This window comes from Panthera leo, chromosome B3, assembly GCF_018350215.1.
Source record: "Panthera leo isolate Ple1 chromosome B3, P.leo_Ple1_pat1.1, whole genome shotgun sequence".
Classification (NCBI taxonomy): domain Eukaryota; kingdom Metazoa; phylum Chordata; class Mammalia; order Carnivora; family Felidae; genus Panthera; species Panthera leo.
In genome coordinates this window covers 69,916,769-69,937,947 of record NC_056684.1, presented here as the reverse complement: position 1 = coordinate 69,937,947, position 21,179 = coordinate 69,916,769, and the positions used below count along the sequence as shown (strand labels likewise).

The 21,179-nt window shown below is 35.3% G+C and overlaps 1 protein-coding gene across 1 annotated transcript; it reads left to right on the top strand.

Moving 5' to 3' along the window:
* The first annotated feature begins 12,703 nt into the window (after positions 1–12,703).
* On the top strand, positions 12,704–13,615 carry LOC122221235 (olfactory receptor 4F21-like). Its single transcript, XM_042940549.1, has one exon. It carries the CDS (start codon positions 12,704–12,706, stop codon positions 13,613–13,615), a length of 912 nt encoding a protein of 303 aa, XP_042796483.1.
* The last annotated feature ends 7,564 nt before the right edge of the window (positions 13,616–21,179 follow it).

Below are 21,179 nucleotides of genomic sequence, written 5' to 3'. Positions count from 1 at the left end.
GATGTCACAGTCTGTGAGTTCAAGCCCCACATCAGGCTCTGTGCTAACAGCGTGGAGCATGCTTGGGATTCTATCTTCTCCTCACCTGCTCCATCTCTTTCTCTTTCAAAATAAATAAATAAACTTTTAAAAATAATAATAAATGAATTAATTAAATAAAATAAAAATATACTATAGAAATGTCTTGACTTTGGAGAGAAGTTGTGCTTATTTTAGAATTGGTTTGCTTATGTTTTTTCCTAGTATAACTGATCTGCTTAATCTTCTTTGTAAACAATTTCTAGAGTTCATTTTGAGAATAAACATTACCTTGAAACTGATCAATATAATTTTTGTGTTTCAAGTTCATTTTTTAAAAATAAATATAAAATTCTTTTTATATTTTTTCTGTGCCTGTGATTTCTTTATCCTCAATTAAAATACTATGAAATTATTTTCATTATTTAAAACCATTATCTAATATTTCAATTACAATATTTTCTTCAAATAAATTATTTTGGCTTTGTTCATTGATCCTACTGTGAACATCCATTAATATTTACTTTTCAATATATTATACCCTGCCATGTTAGTTGGGTTTACTATATTAGCCATCACTTACATTCAAAAGTTGAAAAACAATTACAATATTTTATTCATTCTTATTTGATTGTGTTAAAAGTTGAAGAGCTATAAAATTTTCTCTGAGCAAGATTTTACCCACAATCTAAAGGTTCTAATGACTACTGTTATCATTAGTATTATTATTACTCTACAGATTACTTAAAAAATTTAGTTGCATTTTACTTGATTAAAAGTTGTAAAAATATATATTGGTTTTGTTATTGATTGAATTTCATCTCCTCTTACCATATAAATTATACTTTAAAAAATCTTTGGTAGTTGCCCTAGACTTAAAATACATTTTTGCCTAACCTAAATGCACTTTCAAATAACACTATACTACTTCACATGTACTTGCAGGTACCTTATAACACAATACCTTCCTTTGTTCCTTTGTGTTAAGGAAAAACATTTATTCTAACATTTATTCCTTCTCCAGTGCCCTTCATTTCTTTATGTAAATCCAAGTTTCTGGCCTATGTCATTTTCTTGCTGCCTGAAGAATTTTTTTAAACATTTATTGCACGATAGGTTTTCTGATAATGGAATCCTACAATTTTTGTCTGCGAAACTTGTTATTTCTCCTTCACTTTTGAAGGAAAATTTCACTAGACATAGAAGCCTATGTTGATGTTTGTTTGTTTTTTTTCTCTTAATTCATTACATATTTCACTCCACTGTTTTTGCTTGCATGGCTCTAATAAGGAGCTCACTGTAACGTCTTACCCTGTTCCTCTACAGGTAAGATGTCCTTTCCACCTTTGGTTTCTTCTAGATTTTTCTGTTTGTCTCTTCATTTCTGCTGTTTGTATTGGATATGCTTACATGTGAGGATTTTGTTTTGCTTTGTATTTATCATTTTTGATCTTCTCTTGGCTCCCTCGATCTACAGTTCTCTCATTTTTTGACTTCTCACTCATTGTTACTTCAAATATTTTTTCTGCTCTGTTTTTTTTCTTTTTCTCCTTCTCTCCCTGGTAACCCACCAAAACATACAATAAGCCTCTTTTTATTGTCCCACAATTTTTGGCTATTCTCTTCTCCTTTCTTTCTCTTTCTCTTTCTTTTTGCATTTTAATTTGGGCATCACCAACCTTATCACTTCCTTCCTTGGCTCTATGGAGGCCAAAACTCTCTAGTGCATTTGTTTTATCCTCATCTCTTGACTTTGGGCTTCCCTAAGTATTCCTCCTTGAAAAGAGTCTGTGACATGCAATTCTGTCTCTTGTAATCTCTTGTTATCATACTGCAGCCCTGATCATATTGTGGTACATCGTGGAGGAAGGAGAACTTCTATAATCTTCTGAGATTAGATTTCCATTCTTTAGTGGGTCTGTGTTTTAAGGTTGTATCTCCAGTGATGTAGCTTGTTTAATTCTTCTGCCTCTTACTTCCTTTCCTCAATGCAGCATTTTTAATGTATTTTCTTGAAGCCCTTACCCCTTTGACTATGTTGGTGTATCCAGGAGGACTTAAAAGAAAAAAAACAAAGTCAGCCTGGGAAAAATTTCCTTACCCAGCTGGGAAGGATTTTAAAATTGTATTCTGACAAGGTCGTTTCACCTGTCCCTTGTTGTAGGAAAGGCTCTTAGTTCACAATGTTTACTTTGCTCTTCCCCAGCCATAACCATGAGGAAAAGATCCTTCTCAAATGTTTACAGTGATAACCTGGAAGGGTTCTTGGATGTAAAGGCCCCCAAAAATGTGCCACCCAAAAAGTTCTCACACTAGTCCACACTCAAGCCTACAACAAATCACCAAATTTATCAATCAAGTGTCCCTACAACTTCATAGTTCCAGCGGATTCCTCTCCAGTTAGGTAGACTTCATTTGAATCTTTCTGAATATGCTTCTCTTTCCAGATTCCAAAGTGGCAGTTTGCCTTATGACCTCAGTTATCTTACGGGTACAAAAAAAGTTAATGATTTTCATCATCCAGCTTTCCCTTGTTGTAAAAATTCAAGTGACAACTTGCAAGCTCTTTACTTGTCAGAGGGAAACCATAAGTCTCCTATGCTTTGTTTCTGTTGTACTTTTAAAACATGTCTGATGACTGATTACAAGATAACTACTTCCTTTTGCTTTCTGAGCTTGTAGTTCTTAATAAGTCTCAAATTGGCTCACTTCTGATTGCTATTCATCCTTGAATGTGCCCATCATATGTAAGCCAAAGAGTATTAGAAATAATGGACAGGGAAGAGTTGGAAAAGCAGGAAGCTAAGGAAATCATAAGTACACAGCTATATATGAGTTTCCAAAAATGAAAACAGTCAAGCAAACAGCCAGGAAAAGATATAGAACAACAAGAGCTCTCCAGGAGTACTTTATTGTATTACAAAGGCTTTTATTTTTTTCAAGTTTCATGGTAAGCATATATTTCCTCAAACTCTTCTCTAAACCAGCATCCTTCCCCAGAGGGTACCTCTCATTGGTCTTTCATTTAACAGCTGTAAGGCTTAGAAAAGTCACTTAGCCTCTTTTTGCGTATTTTCCTCTCTATAAAAGGATCTATATGTTATCATGATTATACAAGATAGTGCCTGGGAAGTGTATTACAGCATTCAAGCAAGTAAAAATAAGCATTGAATCTCTATGTGTGGATTCTAGACCTCAGGGCACAAAATGGTTCATGGAGCAAATAAATGTTTTGAGATCTAGAAATGAAAGGAATAAAGGAAACTCCAAGAAAGGGAAAATGAAATAGTAAAGAGGAAGGAAAGGGGCAGGGCCCATAAGGGATAAGTTGAAAGAAAGAAAACAGAGATTTAATAAAAATAGACTTTCAGGGGCAGCTGGGTGGCTCAGTCAGTTAAGCATCTGATTTCATCTCAGGTCATGATCTCGTGGTTCATGAGTTCAAGCCCCCTTGGGCTCTGTGCTGACAGTTTAGAGCCTGGAGCCTGCTTTGGATTCTGTGTCTCCCTCTCGCTCTGCCCCTTCCCCATTTACTCATGCTCTGTCTCTCTTGGCCTCAAAAATAAATAAAACATAAAAAAAAATTAATAGACTTTCATATATAATTTATTTAAAATCAAAACTGCAAACAAATAGTTAAGAAAAAAATTTACAATGATATATGTTGATATGTACACTTATCCCTATTGATAGGATCCATAAAAGAAGTCTGTACCACAAGATTGAAAACGGTAGTGATTACCTCCAAGAAGAGATAAGATTGGGAGAGGACAGATGAAGGGGGTCACCAATATTTGCTCCAGATAAATCTATTATTAATAGTTTAAATCTTATTAAGTTATATGGCATTCATATCATTATTTCTTTAATAAAGGAGTAAATGGCATCTGGTGGCTTAGTTTGTTAAGCATGTCTCTTGATTTTTGCTCAAGTCATGATATTGCATTCATGAGACTGAGCCTTGTGAGTGCTGACATCATGGAGCCTGCTTGGGATTCTCTCCCTCATTCTCTCTACCCCTCCCCAACTTGCATACCTGCATGCATGCATACAGGTATGCTCTCTCACTCTCTCTCAAAATAAATAAACTTAAATATATATATATATATATATATATATATATATATATATATATATATATATATATGAGTGAATTAAGAAACTATCCTTTCATTCTCTTTTCATCATTTAGAGAAATGCCTCTAATATGATTTACACTCAAACTATTAATATACAGGGCCCTGCTCAAGGAAGTACTGTGAAGGATGAGACCTAATATTCCCCTGAAATCCAAGGAAACAAAGTTCAATAGTTGCAACATTCCAAAGACGAGCTAACTGTCACCTGTCCATATATGATCTAACTTCTGCTGGGACTGGTATCAACATCTTGCTTCCCTTTATGACATGGTAGATACAGAGCAAAAGAAAGAAAGTTACATCCTCCTAATAAAAAGGAAATATAACATTTGAAACTCCTTTATTTTATACTTCCACTTGTATTTAAAAGGACTAACTTGAGGGATGCCTGGATGGCTCAGTCAGTTAAGTGTCTGACTTCAGATTAGGTCATGATCTCACAGCTTGTGGGCTCAAGCGTTGGCAGCTCAGTGCCTGGAACTTGCTTCAGATTCTATGTCTCCCTCTCTCTCTGCCTCTCCCCCACTCATGCTCTCTCTGTCTCAAAAATAAATAAACATTTTAAAAAAATTTTTTAATAAAAAAAAGGGACTAACTTGAATCTAGCTTTCAAAAGAGTAGATTATTGCATGATGCCCTTAACGCCCAACTTTTCCTCAGGGAAAGGTGGAAGCTAAGGATCCCCCAAGAGCATGATAGGGAAAACCTTTCCAAATACTTGACTCACTTAAACCACAGAGATAGAGATGGAAAGCCTCCAAGCTCAGAGGCTACTCTTTACAGCACACACTTGGCACACTGAGGACACAATCCGTCCAATATTGCTCACGGTACCTGGAATTCATTTCACCTAAAGCAGACTCTGGAGGTAAGCCCTCTCATTAAGCAGTGAAGGAACTGGTTTCAGAGGTGATCAGTGTAGGGTAAGTATATCCCAGATAAGAGATTATTTTTCTTTGAACTTTTACTTTTAATGCGTCCCCCCCTTTTTTTTTTTAAGTTTATTTGTTTTGAGAGAGGTGAGGGCAGTGAGAAGGAGTGAAAGAGAATTCCAAGCACACTCTGCACTGTCAGAATGAGCCACCCCACCCAGGGGCCCCGGTTCCCCCCTATTTTAAAACTATTTTGCAGATTTTTTATACCTATGGAGCTTAGAGTTCTGAATGTTTTATTTGGTTAAATGCTTACAGGAAAGTTTATGGGTTTTTCTCTCCCAGCTAATCCCTGGGACTTCTGAATTCCTAACAGCATTAGACACACTAACAAAAAGCACTGACTTTCTACAATCTTAGAGGTTCTGGAATGCCCTGGTTGGGGAAGATGTTTTCTTATCCTGATGTTTTCTGGATTTAGCTTATTCCACCATTTGATATACAAAACATATGAACATAGGGGAAGGGAAGGAAAAATAAGATAAAAACAGAAAGGGAGGCAAACCATATCTCTTAAATATAGAAAACAAACTGAGGGTTGCTAGAGGGGAGGTGGGTGGGGGATGGGCTAAATGGGTGATGGGCATTAAGGAGGGCACTTGTTGGTATGAGCACTGGGTATTATATGTAAGAGATGAATCACTGTGTTCTATTCCTGAAACTAATACTACACTGTATGTTAATAATCTTAAATTTAAATAAATAAGTAAGTAAGTAAGTAGTGGTAAATGCAGAAAAATCTTAGTCATTAACATTAACAGTCCTCTTAGTAATTAACATTAATAGGCCTAAGTACTGTCCTATGAAAACAGACAATGAAGTTAAAATGATTTTAAAATAAATATGAACATTGTTTTTGGACTCTTACATATGTTTGTGTCTGGGTTACCTCTTCATAGAATAAAAGGTCTTATTTTATAAAAACCTTTTCTATTTTTATAGTCTTGTCAAAATCAGAAGGCATCTCTAGGAGGGAAGTTATGTTGGTGGTTTGGGGATCAGAAAGACCTCAGTTTATATGCCAGTTCTGTTAACTTTCTAACTTATGACCTTGAAAAAAATCAAGTAAATGGCAATAAGTGCTGTGATTACTGAAATAGATAATGCCTATAAAGTGCATATTAGCACAGCAACTGGTACTTAATAAGCCATAGGTAGTCAATTTTTTAATCTTCTAGTTTCTAGCCTGAAAAAGGTAAAAAAAAAAAAAAAGACAGAGAAATTAAGAGAGACAAAGCAAAAAAAGAATGAAAGGAAGAAGAAAGATAGAAAGAAAGGAAGGATTAAAAGAAAAAATTTTCCATTGAAATCAATATATATAATATAGATAAATAGTTCATGAACAAGTGAACTGAGTTTACATATTCTCCCATCGAGGAGAGTCAGGAACTTTCAGAAGTCTGTCATATAAGATAATCTCAAAAAGGAAATTCCTCTTGCCAGTGAGGGGGAAGCACCAGTGAATATATGGAACATTTATGAGTCATTAATTCTCAGTCATGCTAATTGGTTTCATTTCTAATGGTACAATCTATAACTATTTGTCTAGAGCAATGATGATGAACCCAAAACAGACTGAATCTCTCCGTGTTTCTCAATCCCCTGAAGCTGCTGAGGATAAAAAGAGAGCCTGCGCAGGTACATGGAAATCGCATCTTTAATTCTCCAGCATCTGGTTCCATAAATTACCTCCTCTTTCTATGTTCTCCACTATTTACTTCTCTTTCAGTTGCCACTTCCTTTGTTAACTCACCTGATTTGACTGATTTTCACTCACATTGGTTATTTCCTTCTGGTCTTATTCTCACAATTAAAATTGTATTATAAGATGTATTTCTTCAGAATGCCTTGGTCTTTGTTAAAGTGGTATGTGAAGTACTTTGACCTTTTCATCTACTTTCTCCCTAAATATTAGTATCACAACATAAAAGGTAACATCTATGTCTTTACTATTCTATTCCTACTATTCAATATGAAAAGCATGCTAGCTTTATCTTTGCCAGAGGAATTAAACCACTGTTCCCATGGTTTCCTGAAAATCATCAAAATTATTGAGCACTTATTATATAGCAAATAAGTGCTTTGCTAGCACTTATTATATACCATAGCATTTCTCATGTTTTCTTGTTTCAACTCATTTAGTCCTCGAGACAATCATAAGAAGTACCGACTCTTAGTGTCTACCTTTAACAGAGGAAGAAATTGACCCATAAGGCAGTCTGGTAACTCACACAGAAATCACAGCAGGTAAGTGGAGCATCTAGAAACACAAATAGTTTGGCCCCTGTGTTGGTGCTGATGCTGTATATTGGAAATGGCTCCTATATAAGTGTTCTGATTCTCTCAACTAATTTTGATACATTTGATTTTAAATTTTAAAAAATACTACCTGTAAAAGTATAGGAAGTCGAGTTGGGGATAAAGAAACAAGCATAAAATTAGTTAAAATCCCACCACCTATATGGCCACAGATGGTAGCTATACTTGGGGTGAACATAGCATAACCTATAGAGATGTTGAATCTCTATGCTGCACAGCTGAAACTAATGTAACATTGTGTGGAAACTATATTCAAATTAAAGTAGAATTTGGGGGCAAATTCTAAACATCCGTTCATGCAAATGTAATTTGTACTCTCCTCTCCCAGTAAAAATATTTTTTTTCCTCTCTAGTTTTCTGGACTTACTGATATCTTCCCATGCTAGTTAATGTAGACACCTAATAACCCTTTTAAAACTGGATATATCCACATAATCAGTCCCTTATTAACAAACATTTCCTATTATAAGAAATGCTAAAGTAAAATAACATTATGCATTTTGTCTATTTTCTTTCAATTAATTCCAAGACATAGGATTCTGAATTACACTTAAAATATTTTTTACTCTTATGACTCAACTGCCTTCTGGGATGACTGTACCACTTCACATCTCCCATCAGCTGAGAATGAGAAGCACTGCTTCCCCAAACCTACAGCAGCAACAGGTTTATCTATTCTGTTGAGGAGAAAATTTTTAAAAATGGAATCTGCTTTCTGAATTTGAAGTAAACATAGACCTCTTCAATCTCCAGTTTTAGAAATTAACTCGTACCCATTTTATTAAAACTTTACAATTTTATTTTTACACTTAAGCCTTCTAAGCATCTGGAAGATACTTTGCTGTAAGAAAAATGGTAAGATACTTACAAGTTTATGTTTCCAATGTTGAGCTTCATATTTACTAACTATCGAATACTCTAATTTTAGTATATAGCCTTCGATTATCCTATTTAATTCCAATGCCTTATTTATCATATACTAAGTTTCCTAATTTGTACCACATTCTTAACTGGGTTTCGTTATATTTATCTGTTCAACTTCAGTTAAATCAATCATTGTTTAATTAGTATGGGTTTATGATATATCCCAATCTCCTTTACAGAAAGTGTTCTCTTTTCTACCCCCTAGCACCCACTTCATTTCCTTTTCACAATATCTCTGGACTTTGAAATGGACATTTAGATCACTTTGTAATGCTCCACAATATTTCTGCTTGGCTTTTTTTTTAAAGGTTATTTATTTATTTTGGGAGAGACAGAGCAAGTGAGGGGGAGGATAGAGAGAGAGGGTGAGAGAGTACTGAGCCTGACACTGGGCTCAAACTCACGAAACTGTGAGATCATGACCTGAGCTGAAACCTAGAGTCTGATGCTTAACCGACTGAGCCACTCAGGCGCCCCTCCACTTGGCTTTTTATTTTACTTATTTTTATTTTTTTATTTTTTTAAATATGAAATTTCTTGTCAAATTGGTTTCCATACAACACCCAGTACTCATCCCAACAGGTGCCCTCCTCAATACCCATCACCCACCCTCACCCACCCTCCCCCTCCCTCCCACCTCCCATCAACCCTCAGTCTGTTCTCAGTTTTTAAGTCTCTTATGTTTTGGCTCGCTCCCTCCCTAACCTCTTTTTTTTTCTTCCCCTCCCCCATGGTCTTCTGTTAAGTTTCTCAGGAACCACATAAGAGTGAAAACATGGGAACTGCAATTATTGCTCAAAATAGTTCAGTGAGAACGGCTATTTTTACAACTTTGAATCTTTTTTCTCTATTTACATGGTTTCATTTTCCATTTCAATCTGCATTTCAAATGTTTCAGAAAAGTTCGTTTTTTCAATAGAATGCATATGTTGCATAATTATTTCACTTATAAAGGAGACCTTTCTAAATTGTTTTATTTTATTAAGTTATTATTTACTATTTATTATTTATTATGTTTATTAAAATAATCCTGATTTATTTTTTTCATTTAATTACAAGTTATTGAGATGGGATTTGTGAACAATTATATTTTTGATATCATCCTTTCAAGAACATTACTTGATTTGCTCTTTCTGCTATAGTAAATTATTGAAACACAATTCTGCAAGTTTTCTTATTCATGTTCCTGATTTTAATGTTTCATCTATAATCAGACATTGACTATTGGTTTAAAAATTATATTTAAAATATCATATTAAAATATTTCTTAATCCTTCCTATTTTACTAAGAGTTTTTTATCAGGGATAAGCTTTGAAATTTATCCAGTGATTGTTTAGTACATTCATTCCCTATAATCTTTATAGAAATAGCCTCTGAAATCAAGTATTGTTTATCTCTTCTCATGGTCTTTATGTGATATGCTGTGGGATCTAAAATTTTCTCTTGATAGACCCACATAGGAAAACCACGTGATCATTTGATCTGTGGATAGACAGATATGGAAACAGACTGTAGAACAGACTGGACATGGGAAAAATGGAACAGAGAGATCATTCACGAGCCTTTTCAATTGGGAGCCTTTTCAAGATGGGAAAATATGTAGACCAGATGTAAAGGACAAAATGACAATAGAAGTGAAGAAGGAAATGAAATAAGAAATAGTTGAGAATAAAGTTATACAACTGGAGCTAGAAATGAAAGAACAGAGTGCTACCCAGGTATCTACACCAGACACTGGAGAGAATGGTAGTGATATTTATCAAGTCATTGCAGTAAATTAAAATATTATAATTTCAGTTCTGACATATCTACTTGATGATGGAGATGGAACTTGCATTTGTGTATACCACAGACTGCTTTGCATATATTACTCTGGAGCAAGGGATAAACCTACAGATTCAGAATTCAACATGTAGGTACTAGTGAAAATAAGTAAACGAGTATTGAATAAAATCTTTTTCCCCTCAGAGCAATGAGAATCTTTATGAGGGTTTTAAAAAGATACAGGCGGAGGTATGTGATGAAGAATTTGCATTTTTAAGTCCTTCCTATTATCAGACCAAGGTAAACAGGCATAGAAGACTTTCCTGAGAGAATGGTTAAAAGAGGTGTTGTCAACACACTTAAAAAAAAAATACTTAACACAGACTCTGAGTCACACCAGAAGTTAAGGTGAAGGAGAGTAAAAATGATTGCTATGTTCGTGAAAGGTATAGAGAGGTCAGAAAGGCAGAGGAATAATTAGGGAAGGGCTGTTATAAAAATGATGTAATTGCATTCAACAAATTAACAGAAAACCTGGTTTATAGTGGATCAAAGAAGTTACAGTTTATTTTTCTCACATTATAAGAATAAATCTGAAGGGACATTATTGCAGGCTTTAGTTAAATGATTCAACATGCCTTTGGTTTCTAGGTCCTCTCTGAATTTTTACTGTATTATTTTATTATATGGGCTTTGCAACTTTGTGGTTTCTGCACTTTTAAACATATCATTAGCATTAAATGCAAAAAAAAACCCCACAAAAACAAAAAACAAACAAAAAACAAACAAACAAAAAAAAAAAAAACCAAGACCATGAAAAGAATCTTCTCTACATGAAGCTTTGTCTTTTCATTTGAAAGGAAAGTTCTTCAAACAACATTAGTTTACCATTGAATAGTTCTGGGTCACATGCCCTATCTTAGATTAATTCATGGCCAAGGAAATGGGTTTATAGCAACTGGTTTATAAAAATCACGTATAGATCATGTATAAAAATCATGCTCTCAACTGGAGATAGAGCTAATGTCTTCTATAATCTAGAGATTTAAGCCAACTACCAGAAAAAAATGAAATTTCTGTTGGCAAGAAGTGGGAAGAAGACTGGCTTTAGAAAAGCCAATGAGGGGCACCTGGGTGGCTCAGTGGGTTCAGTGTCCGACTTTGGCTCAGGGCATGATCTCACGGTTTGGGAGTTCGAGCCCCACATCAGGCTCTGTGCTGACAGCTCAGAGCCTGGAGCCCGCTTCAGATTCTGTGTCTCCCTCTCTCTTTGCCCCTCCCACCCTCAAAAATAATAAATAATAAACATTACTTTAAAAAAAGAATTAAAAAAAAGCCAAGGAGCCAAGAGCAAAGGGAGTTACAGAATAAAGGGCATGATAAATATTATCACATCCTGCAGAGAGATCAAGGAAAATGATGCTAAAAATTGATTACTGTATGATGTATTCAGATTCCAGGGGTTCTTCCTATCAACAAGGAATTTTGGAAACTGAATTGTTTTGGCCTACTGGTGAACAAAAAGTGAGGACCACCAATGAGGAGTTAGGAAGAGAAAGAAAATTAGGAGACACAAGTTCAGAAACTTGATTTTTTAAAAAAGAACTAACTATGTAAATAGGTAAAAGGAAGCAAAAAGTTGAAAGTTTAATTGATCAATCCTTAGGGAAGATCCATGGTATATGGGGAAGAGCCAACCTTCAAGATCACAGAGCCATGGTCAGAAGCATGCATCATGTTGTCCTACAGCTCTGGGTAAAAGTCCTGGCTCTGACTTGATCCCTCTAAGACTCAGTTTCTTCATTAGTAAAATGAGTCTAAAAAAAGTTTTCCAAATTGAATTCTGTGGGGTTTAAATGAGATAATGTACTTGGTACAAAGCTTTGCATGGAGGATACATCAAAAACATGTCATCTATTAATATTATAATTGTTTAATTAACATTTTTTACTTACTAAGCATTCAGTCTTTGTATCTAACATTTTCATTGAATATAGAGGCATGTACCCATGATAATAGTTATGAATCAAAATTATGAATAATCACAATCTGAGCACCTGATTTCCATGGAAAATTACACACACACACAAATTTAAAAACAAAACCAAAACACATATACAAGGTGAAACAAGGTGAAAGGCATTAAACAATTTTGGCCTAAAGATCTCTATTTGACCACTGAAATAAATTCAGTTAAGGAAAATTAGCAAGTTTAGTGTGAGAATATTAATGTGAAGGTGACAGTAGTAGCCGAGATTATTCAGATGGGAGAACACGTAAGTAAGTGATCAGGGAAAGGTCTAGAAATCCTTGAGAGGTAAAATAAAAGGACCTGAAAATGTAATAGAAGGGAATTAATACCATTTACCTCCATCGAAAATATTAATAATTTTCTTCCCTTTTTATGTAATCATTCTCTTGATCACCATAATGTTTTCATATCCTTAATTTTTTTCTTATTCAATTAAAGGATTTCTAATTGGGGATATGTACCCCAAAGAAAAAACTAGCAAGAAATAGGAAATTTATACTTGTACCACTGATTCTGACTTTTAATCATTTTCTATTCTCAGGTGATTTGAAAATCAGCTCTTCTGCCCAAGTCAATGGATGGATTAAATAATTCTATGGTTTCTGAGTTTGTGTTGCTTGGACTCTCTAGTTCTTGGGAAACTAAAGTTTTTCTTACATTAATATTTTCCTTGATCTATTTAGGAATCATCCTGGGAAATCTCTTCATTGTCTTTTTGGTAATTTTTGATTCTCATTTACATTCTCCTATGTACTTCCTACTGGCCAATCTGTCCTTCATTGACGTGGGGGTTGCCTCTACCACAGTCCCCAAAATGATTAGAGACCTTTTAAATGAATACAAGATAATTTCTTTCCAAAGTTGTATGACACAGATATGCTTCATCCACATCATGGGAGGAGTGGAGATGGTGTTACTCATCGCCATGGCATTTGACAGGTACACAGCAATCTGTAAGCCTCTTCGCTACCTGAACATCATGAACCCTAAAATATGTGTTTCTTTTGTAATTGCTGGCTGGGTCATTGGGGTGATCCATGCTATGTCCCAGTTTGCTTTCATTATAAACTTGCCCTTTTGCGGTCCTAATAAAGTAGACAGCTTTTACTGTGACTTTCCCAGGATCATAAAACTTGCATGCACAGATGGAGCCAAGTTTGAGTTTATTATTGCTGCCAACAGTGGCTTCATGAGCATGGGCACCTTCTTCCTGCTAATCCTTTCCTATATCTTTATTTTGGTCACTGTCTGGAAACGTTCTTCAGGGGACTTATCCAAAGCATTTGTCACTCTGTCAGCTCACATCACTGTGGTGGTTCTATTTTTCACTCCATGCATGTTTCTCTATGTATGGCCTTTCCCCACATCGTCAGTTGATAAATACCTGTTCATTGCTGACTTTGCTATCACACCCATCCTAAATCCCATCATATATACGTTAAGAAATAAAGACATAAAGGTAGCCATAAAAAGATTGAGCAAATAAGGACATTATGTCAGACTCTGCTAACTGGTTCTATCATTGAAGCTCTCAACCTATACATCCACCTGTCTTTTATATATTTCTACCTAGGCATCTGACATTTAAAATAGACATAAACTTAATATATTTTCTACCTCACTGATCAAAATTCTACTCCTCTGTAGAGCATTTATTCATTACTTTGGTTTGCATGGGAGATGTGAATCTACTATATAAGGGTATTATTTTATTATTTTAGCAGACAGCAGTAGTATCTACTAAATAATATTTTATGATTGAAACTGTGATTATTTTGACAATAAGTAATATAAGAAAATCCCTTCTGCTTCCCATAAGGTTTGAAAACAAAGTACAACCCAGCTCTGGGGAATGTCAGGAACCATTACATTGAAGGGTTATATATGTAGGAGTAGCAGCTCTACATAGTTACTTAGGTTGGTTTCCCTTAGAAGACCCTAAGACAAAATTGTATTGCATGTAGTTTATTGGAAGCTGATTTTAGTATTCATTAGTAAGGGAACAGGGAAGCGGTACTGAGAAAGGAAAGATGCTTATGTTGCTATAACTGGAGTGCAAGCCAACTGTATTCCTCCAGGAGACTGTAGAGATTCTGTGATTTAGAATTGTCCCAATTGAAGGGCAAGGTATTCGAATTATTTCTTCATTTGTATTAGGTGCATTAACTCCTTGGCCTGTCCAGTCTTTCCCACAGTAAATACTGAACATCTATTTTAAGAAACAAAAGATAAGCAATGAGATAGCCTTTCTGGTGCTGATAGTAAAGAACCATCTCCAATAAAAGTACACTAGGGGCACCTGGGTGACTCAGTTGGCTGAGCATCCGACTTCGGCTCAGGTCATGATCTCATGGCTCATGAGTTCAAGCCCCACGTGGGGCTCTGTGCTGCCAGCTCAAAGCCTGGAGCCTGCTTCAGATTCTGTGTCTCCTTCTCTCTCTGCCCCTCCCCAACACTCTGTCTCTCTCTCTCTCACTCACTTTCTCTCTCAAAAATAAATTAACATTTAAAAAAAAGTAAACTAAAAGCAGCCTCCTAATACTGCTTTGTAACTGAAAGAAGTGTTAATTAAACATTTTACTCTAACAGAGCCAAACTGGTAACTGAGCACAGAGAATTCTGTGATAGAAAACATTTCTCTGCTTTCAATGTGCCTCATCAAACCAGCAGTTCAAAGTGGGCCATTCAGAATCCAGGAGCATGGTTTTGCAAGTCATGACCAGCCTATGGGATCAGGTCCCACAACTGGCCATCATCTGCTACCCACAAAAGACTTCCGACTTCCTCAAGAATGGGAAGTGAAATCTTGGTTCCACACAAAAACTGTAGACATTGATGAAAATAAAATTTTTCTCACACCTACAGAAACTTAAACTGAAAGTTTACTTCCAACTCTAGGACTGTTATACAGTAATTAAATTCACTTTGAATTTTTGGCTCCAAATTTCAGAAAAGGCACATTATCAGATGATGCTCTCAATTTAGGGAAACTCAGTAATTAAGACATTCCAAGAAACATAGCATGGATAATCAGTCTATAAGCCTTTCTCTACCCACAACACAGATCTCTAACATTTCCTACTCTAGAAGTTACTTTATATGATAAATACATCTACCTTGGGAGGATAACACTATCTAATAAAACTTGCCCAAACAAAGTGTATTGTTTGTTTTACCGTGTTTTGACTGTATTTAGGCCCTGGTTAGATTTTGGAATCAGCTCTATATCCATGAAGAAAAATATGATCACAGGTAATGATGGTTCCAAATGTAATATATCTTATACTCTATAATAAACTCTTCTCTCTTACTTCTCTTCTTCGCTTACATTTAAAACAGTACTTCAAAACCAACCACCATATATACCAAATCAGATTTTTCTGGAAGTTTTATAAAGTTTCCGGAAATATCAAGGGTTTCTTCTCAGGTAATTCCTGGAACATCTGGACTCTAAAGCAAAGACCTTCCTGTACCAAAAGGGATGCCTTCTGTACAGTCTGAGAGCTTCCTATATATTGAGGGAATATTCTAACTTCATGATTCACAATTCACCTATATTAAGAAATGGCTCTGACAGAATGCCAGTTACCAGAAATTTCCAAACAAAAAATTGGTTGCTAATGGTATTCATTGCTAAAAGTTTATGTCAGGAAGAACCTGAATGAATCATAGGGAAGGAAGCCTCCAAAATGCTATGAAAACAGTTATTTTCCATGGAAATAAAATTAAGCTTTTAGAATGTAACAGAATCAGAATGGCACCTTAGAAGTAGAGGTCAGAGGACCTAATATGGTACCCAAATCACGCTGTTTCCCAACTCTGTGACTTCAATTAAAATATGCTGAGATGTAATTTTTCAACATAAAATCCATTTCATTAGGTATGGATAGAGATTAGGTATTACAATGTGAATGCAAGCTCCTAGCATGTTAACTGTATTCAGGTTCTCTTTTCCTGATCTTTTTTTTGATCTCCACATGTTTACCCCCTCTTTAATGAAAGTTCTATCTTGACTATTTTAAGATAAAAATATAGACTCTAGGAACCTAAAGATAAACTTTCACACCTTAAACATCCTGTGTTTTTAAATTTTATTACCACAGTATTCTTTATCTGGCTATTAACATAAATTAATTTTATAATATTATCACTACCCTGTGATTTTTAAATCAGCACAAGACACTAGTAACACATTTCAAGGAAAGTGATAAGGGGAGAAACCAGGCATGGGCTTTGGTGTAATCTGTAGCAGTCAGGGTCTCTTTCATCTGAAGTGTCCAGAAGTAAGTAGGCTATGCTCTATGAACATGGTCAATAAATCCTTTTGACTTTACTAGAGAAAATTAGATCCTTCCAACTGCCTTTTTGTATGCTTACAAACAAGCACACTAAAATGTAGCTCACAATACCTTGCTTTACCACATACCCACAGGAAACAGCAGTGATAAAAATAAAGCCATAAATGAAAATTTGACAAAGTTATATTAACCAGGGATGGTAGATTCTGTCCCAGCCACCATGGTCATACAATTAACCCAAATTGATGTAATTTCATTATAAAGTATATTAAAGCTATTTTCACAATAAAGTTAAATTTTAATTAGGACACAAAAAGCTACAGCTAACATAAAAATAAACTACAACAGTGACTTTAATATTCTTGACTAAATGATAGCTAAGACCCAAACTGGGAATGAATACCCCATTATGATTAGCCCCAAGCTGAAATAATTATTATAAAAAAAAATGTTCACCAAAATACAAGCAAGAGCCTAAAAGTCAAAGGACTTGGCAGGGCTTTATATTTCTTCAGAAGAGCCTCTTCTACAATTGATAAACCCAATAAGAGTTTGCCAACTCTTGCAAATATAGTCTATATACCACCAACTTCAGCAAACCCTAAAATTATAATAAGCATAAACATTAAAACTTTAGGTCGAGTTGTAGCTTATGGGACAGAAAGAAATGGGCTATGATTTGTATTTCCCTGATGATGAGTGAAGCTGAGCATCATTTCATGTGTCTGTTGGCCATCTGGAGGTCTTCTCTGGAAAAATGTCTATTCATGTCCTCTGCCCATTTCTTCACTGGATTATGTTTTTGGGGGGTGGAGTTTGGTGAGTTCTTTATAGACTTTGGATACTAGCCCTTTATCCAATATATCATTTGCAAATATCTTTTCCCATTATGTTGGTTGCCTTTTAGTTTTGTTGACTGTCTCCTTTGCAGTGCAGAAGCTTTTTATCTTGATGAGGTCCCAATAGTTCATTTTTGCTTTTAATTCCCTTGCCTTTGGAAATGTGTCGAGCAAAAATTGCTGCAGCTATGGTCAAAGAGATTGTTGCCTACTTTCTCCTCTACGATTTTGATGGTTTCCTGTCTCACATTCAGGTATTTCATCCATTTTTATTTTTGTATATGGTGTAAGAAAGTGGTCTAGTTTCATTCTTCTGCATGTTGCTGTCCAGTTCTCCCAGCACCATTTGTTAAAGAGACCATCTTTTTCCCACTGGATACTCTTCCCTGCTTTGTCAAAGATTAGTTGGCCATACATTTGTGGGTCAAATTCTGGGTTCTCTATTCTATTCCATGGGTCTATGTGTTTGTTTTTGTGCCAATACCATCCTGTCTTGATGATTACAGCTTTGTAGTAGAGGCTAAAGTCTGGGATTGTGATGCCTCCCGCTTTGGTCTTCTTCAATATTGCTTTGTTGGCAGGAATGCAAACTGGTACAGCCACTCTGGAAAACAGTGTGGAAGTTCTTCAAAAAATTAAAAATAGAACTACCCTATGACTCAACAATAGCACTGCTAGGAATTTACCCAAGGGATACAGGAGTGCTGATGCATAGGGGCACATGTACCCCCAAAGTTTATAGCAGCACTTTCATCAATAGCCAAATCATGGAAAGAGCCTAAATGTCCATCAGCTAATTAATGGATAAAGATGTGGTTTATATATACAATAGAACACTACTTGGCAATGAGAAAGAATGAAATCATGTCATTTGCAGCAACATGGATGGAACTGGAGAGTGTTATGCTAAATGAAATAAGTCAGTCAGAGAAAGACAGATACCATATGTTTTCACTCATAGGTGGATCTTGAGAAACTTAACAGTAGAACATGGGGGAAGGGAAGGAGGGAAAAAAAAAGTTACAAACAGAGGGAGGGAGGCAAACCATAAGAGACTGTTAAATACAGAGAACACACTGAGGATTGATGAGGGGTGGGAGAGAGGGGAAAGTGGGTGATGGGCACTGAAGAGGGCACTTGTTGGGTTGAGCAATGAGTGTTGTATGGAAGCCAATTTGACAATAAATTATATTTTAAAAAAATAGAAAGAAATGGGCTATACCTCTATTCTAAAAACATTAAATTTTATACTGAAGTCTTTATAAAAATAACACCTAAAGGAGAATTGAGTAAAAACTTATGATGAAAAAGCTTAATTAAATAGGTCATGAGGCAAACACATGCCACCTTCCTCAAATATCAAAACTTACATATAACTTATTAATAATCATTATATATATAAGAGGAGGTAATAAGGTAAACATCCTGGAAAGTGTGTTTAGACAGATCAAAGCGTACCTTGAATAAAGCACCTGGTTTACACCCAGGAGATTTTATTTAATATGAGCACTTGAACTAAAGCTAGCCCAAAGTTACCAAACTCAATAATTATAAATGAATTAAACAAAACACTTATTTAAAATTAAAAATATTTGGGGCACCTGGGTGTCTCAATTGGTTAAGCATCTCTTGATTTAGGCTCATGTCATGATCTCACACTTGTGAGATGGAGCCCTGCATCAGGCCCCGTGCTGGCCATGGAGCCTGCTAAAGCTTCTCTATCTCCCAATTCCTCTGCCCCTCCCCCCCCCCCTCAAAAAATAAATAAACATCTAAAAATTAAATTAAATTATGAGTATAGGAGATGAAATTTCTAATTGGTGCTATAGAAAAGGTACCATAAAAGAATGATAAAAGAAATATTAAAAGCACTAAATAGCAAAGTTTACACTTTTATTTTTGCCTAATTATTTACTTAGAACAATTAAAAAGAACTTAACTACCCTGAAACCAGACAAGCTACCCATAAACAATTACAAAGAACAAAGTCACCTATGTAGCCAAAGAGTGAGAAGATTTACAGGTAGAGGTGAAAAGCCTATCATGTCTAGTGATAGCTGGTCATCCAGAACAGAATTTTAGTTCATTTTTAAACTTATCTTAAAAAATAATAATTTCAACATAAATTTAAATACTTTTCTAAACAGGTACAGCCTACAGGCACCTGGGTGGCTCAGTTAGTTAAACATCTGACTCCTGATTTCTACTCAAGTCATGATCTCACATTACATGAGATCAAGCCCCACATCAGGCTCTGAGCTGACAATCTAGAGTATGCTTGGGATTCTCTCTCTCCTTCTCCCACTTGCCCCTCCCCTCAAAATAAATACATTCTCATTCTCTCCCTCCCTCAAAATAAATACATAAGCTTTAAAAAATAAATAAAAATAAATTAATTAACTAAAAGGTACAATCTTTAGATATAGGATACAACCTTCCTTGGATAGTAAGAATGAACAACACCTTAGTTGGCCTAGAAGTGGTCACCAATTAAAGTATCCAAGGTCAACAATATATTTATCAAAATTCCAACACTAAGGACCAACTACTAACCTAATACTGGATTAATCTATTAATTAATAGAAGCAATACCATTCACTTGAGTAACATGAGTTATTTCTCCTTGCATAAGCTTATATTAGAATGGACAATCACTGATAGTTAACAAAATAAATTTAACCCAATAATTCATTACTTATTAAATTAATTGTTGACCCAACACAGGTATGCATTTAAGGAAAGATTTTTAAAAGTCAAAGAAACTCAGCAAACACAAACCTCACTTGTTTAGAAAAAACATTACCTCTGGCATTTCTAGTATTAGAGGCACTGCTTGCCCAGTGACATCTATTTAATGGCTACAGTATCCTCACTGTGTAAAGGCAACATAATCATTTGTTCTGGAAAAAAGGAACTCGTATGAGTGACCATATAAGGGTTTACTTACTCTTACTCTTAATCAATGAAAATGACTTTCCTGTGAGAAGGCAAGAATGACATAAGAAAAGAAGACCCTATGGAGCTTTAATTAATCAGTCCAAAAATGAACAAAAAATTTAACCAAATAATAGACAATTAAACGGTAAATGGACTAACAATTTTGTTTGACATGACCTTGGATAAAAAAAATAACCTTCAAGCAATTAAAATCTAGACCAACCAGTCAAATAGTTTATCACTTATTGATCCAAAATACTGATCAACAGAACAACTTACCCTAGGGATAACAGCACTATCTTATTCAAAGCTTCATAAGGTTTATGACCTCAAGGTTGGGTCAGGACACCCTAATGCTGTAACCATTATTAATGGTTGGTTTGTTCAACAATTAAAGTTCTATGTGATCTGAGTTCAGATCTGAGTAATCCAGGTCACTGTCTATCTGTTCTACGTTACCCCCAGTAGAAAAAGACAAGAGAAATAAGGACTGCATTACAAAAGTGCCCTCACATTAATAAATAAGATAATATTAATCTAATTAATTTATACCTATCCCCACCAAAGAACATGGCCAAGTAACTGTGTAAAACTTAAACGTGGGGTGCCTGTGTGGCTCAGTCAGTTGAGCATCGAACTCATTTCAGTTCAGGTTATGATGCCACTGTTGGCGAAATTGAGCCTTGCATCAGACTCTGCTCTGATAGTGTGGAGCCTGCTTGGGATTCTCTCTCTCTCTGGCCCTCCCCAACTCGTGCTTTCTCTCTCTCAACATAAATAAATAAATAAACATTAAAAAAAATTTAATGAAACTTCATTACCAGAGATTTAATTCCTCTTCCTAAACCACATTCATAATTAATATTCTGCCTAATTATACCTATGCTCCTTCCTGAAACATTCCTCACACTAATCACGTGAAAAGTATTAACCTATATACAACTTCATAAAGAACTAAACACCACTGGCCCCCATG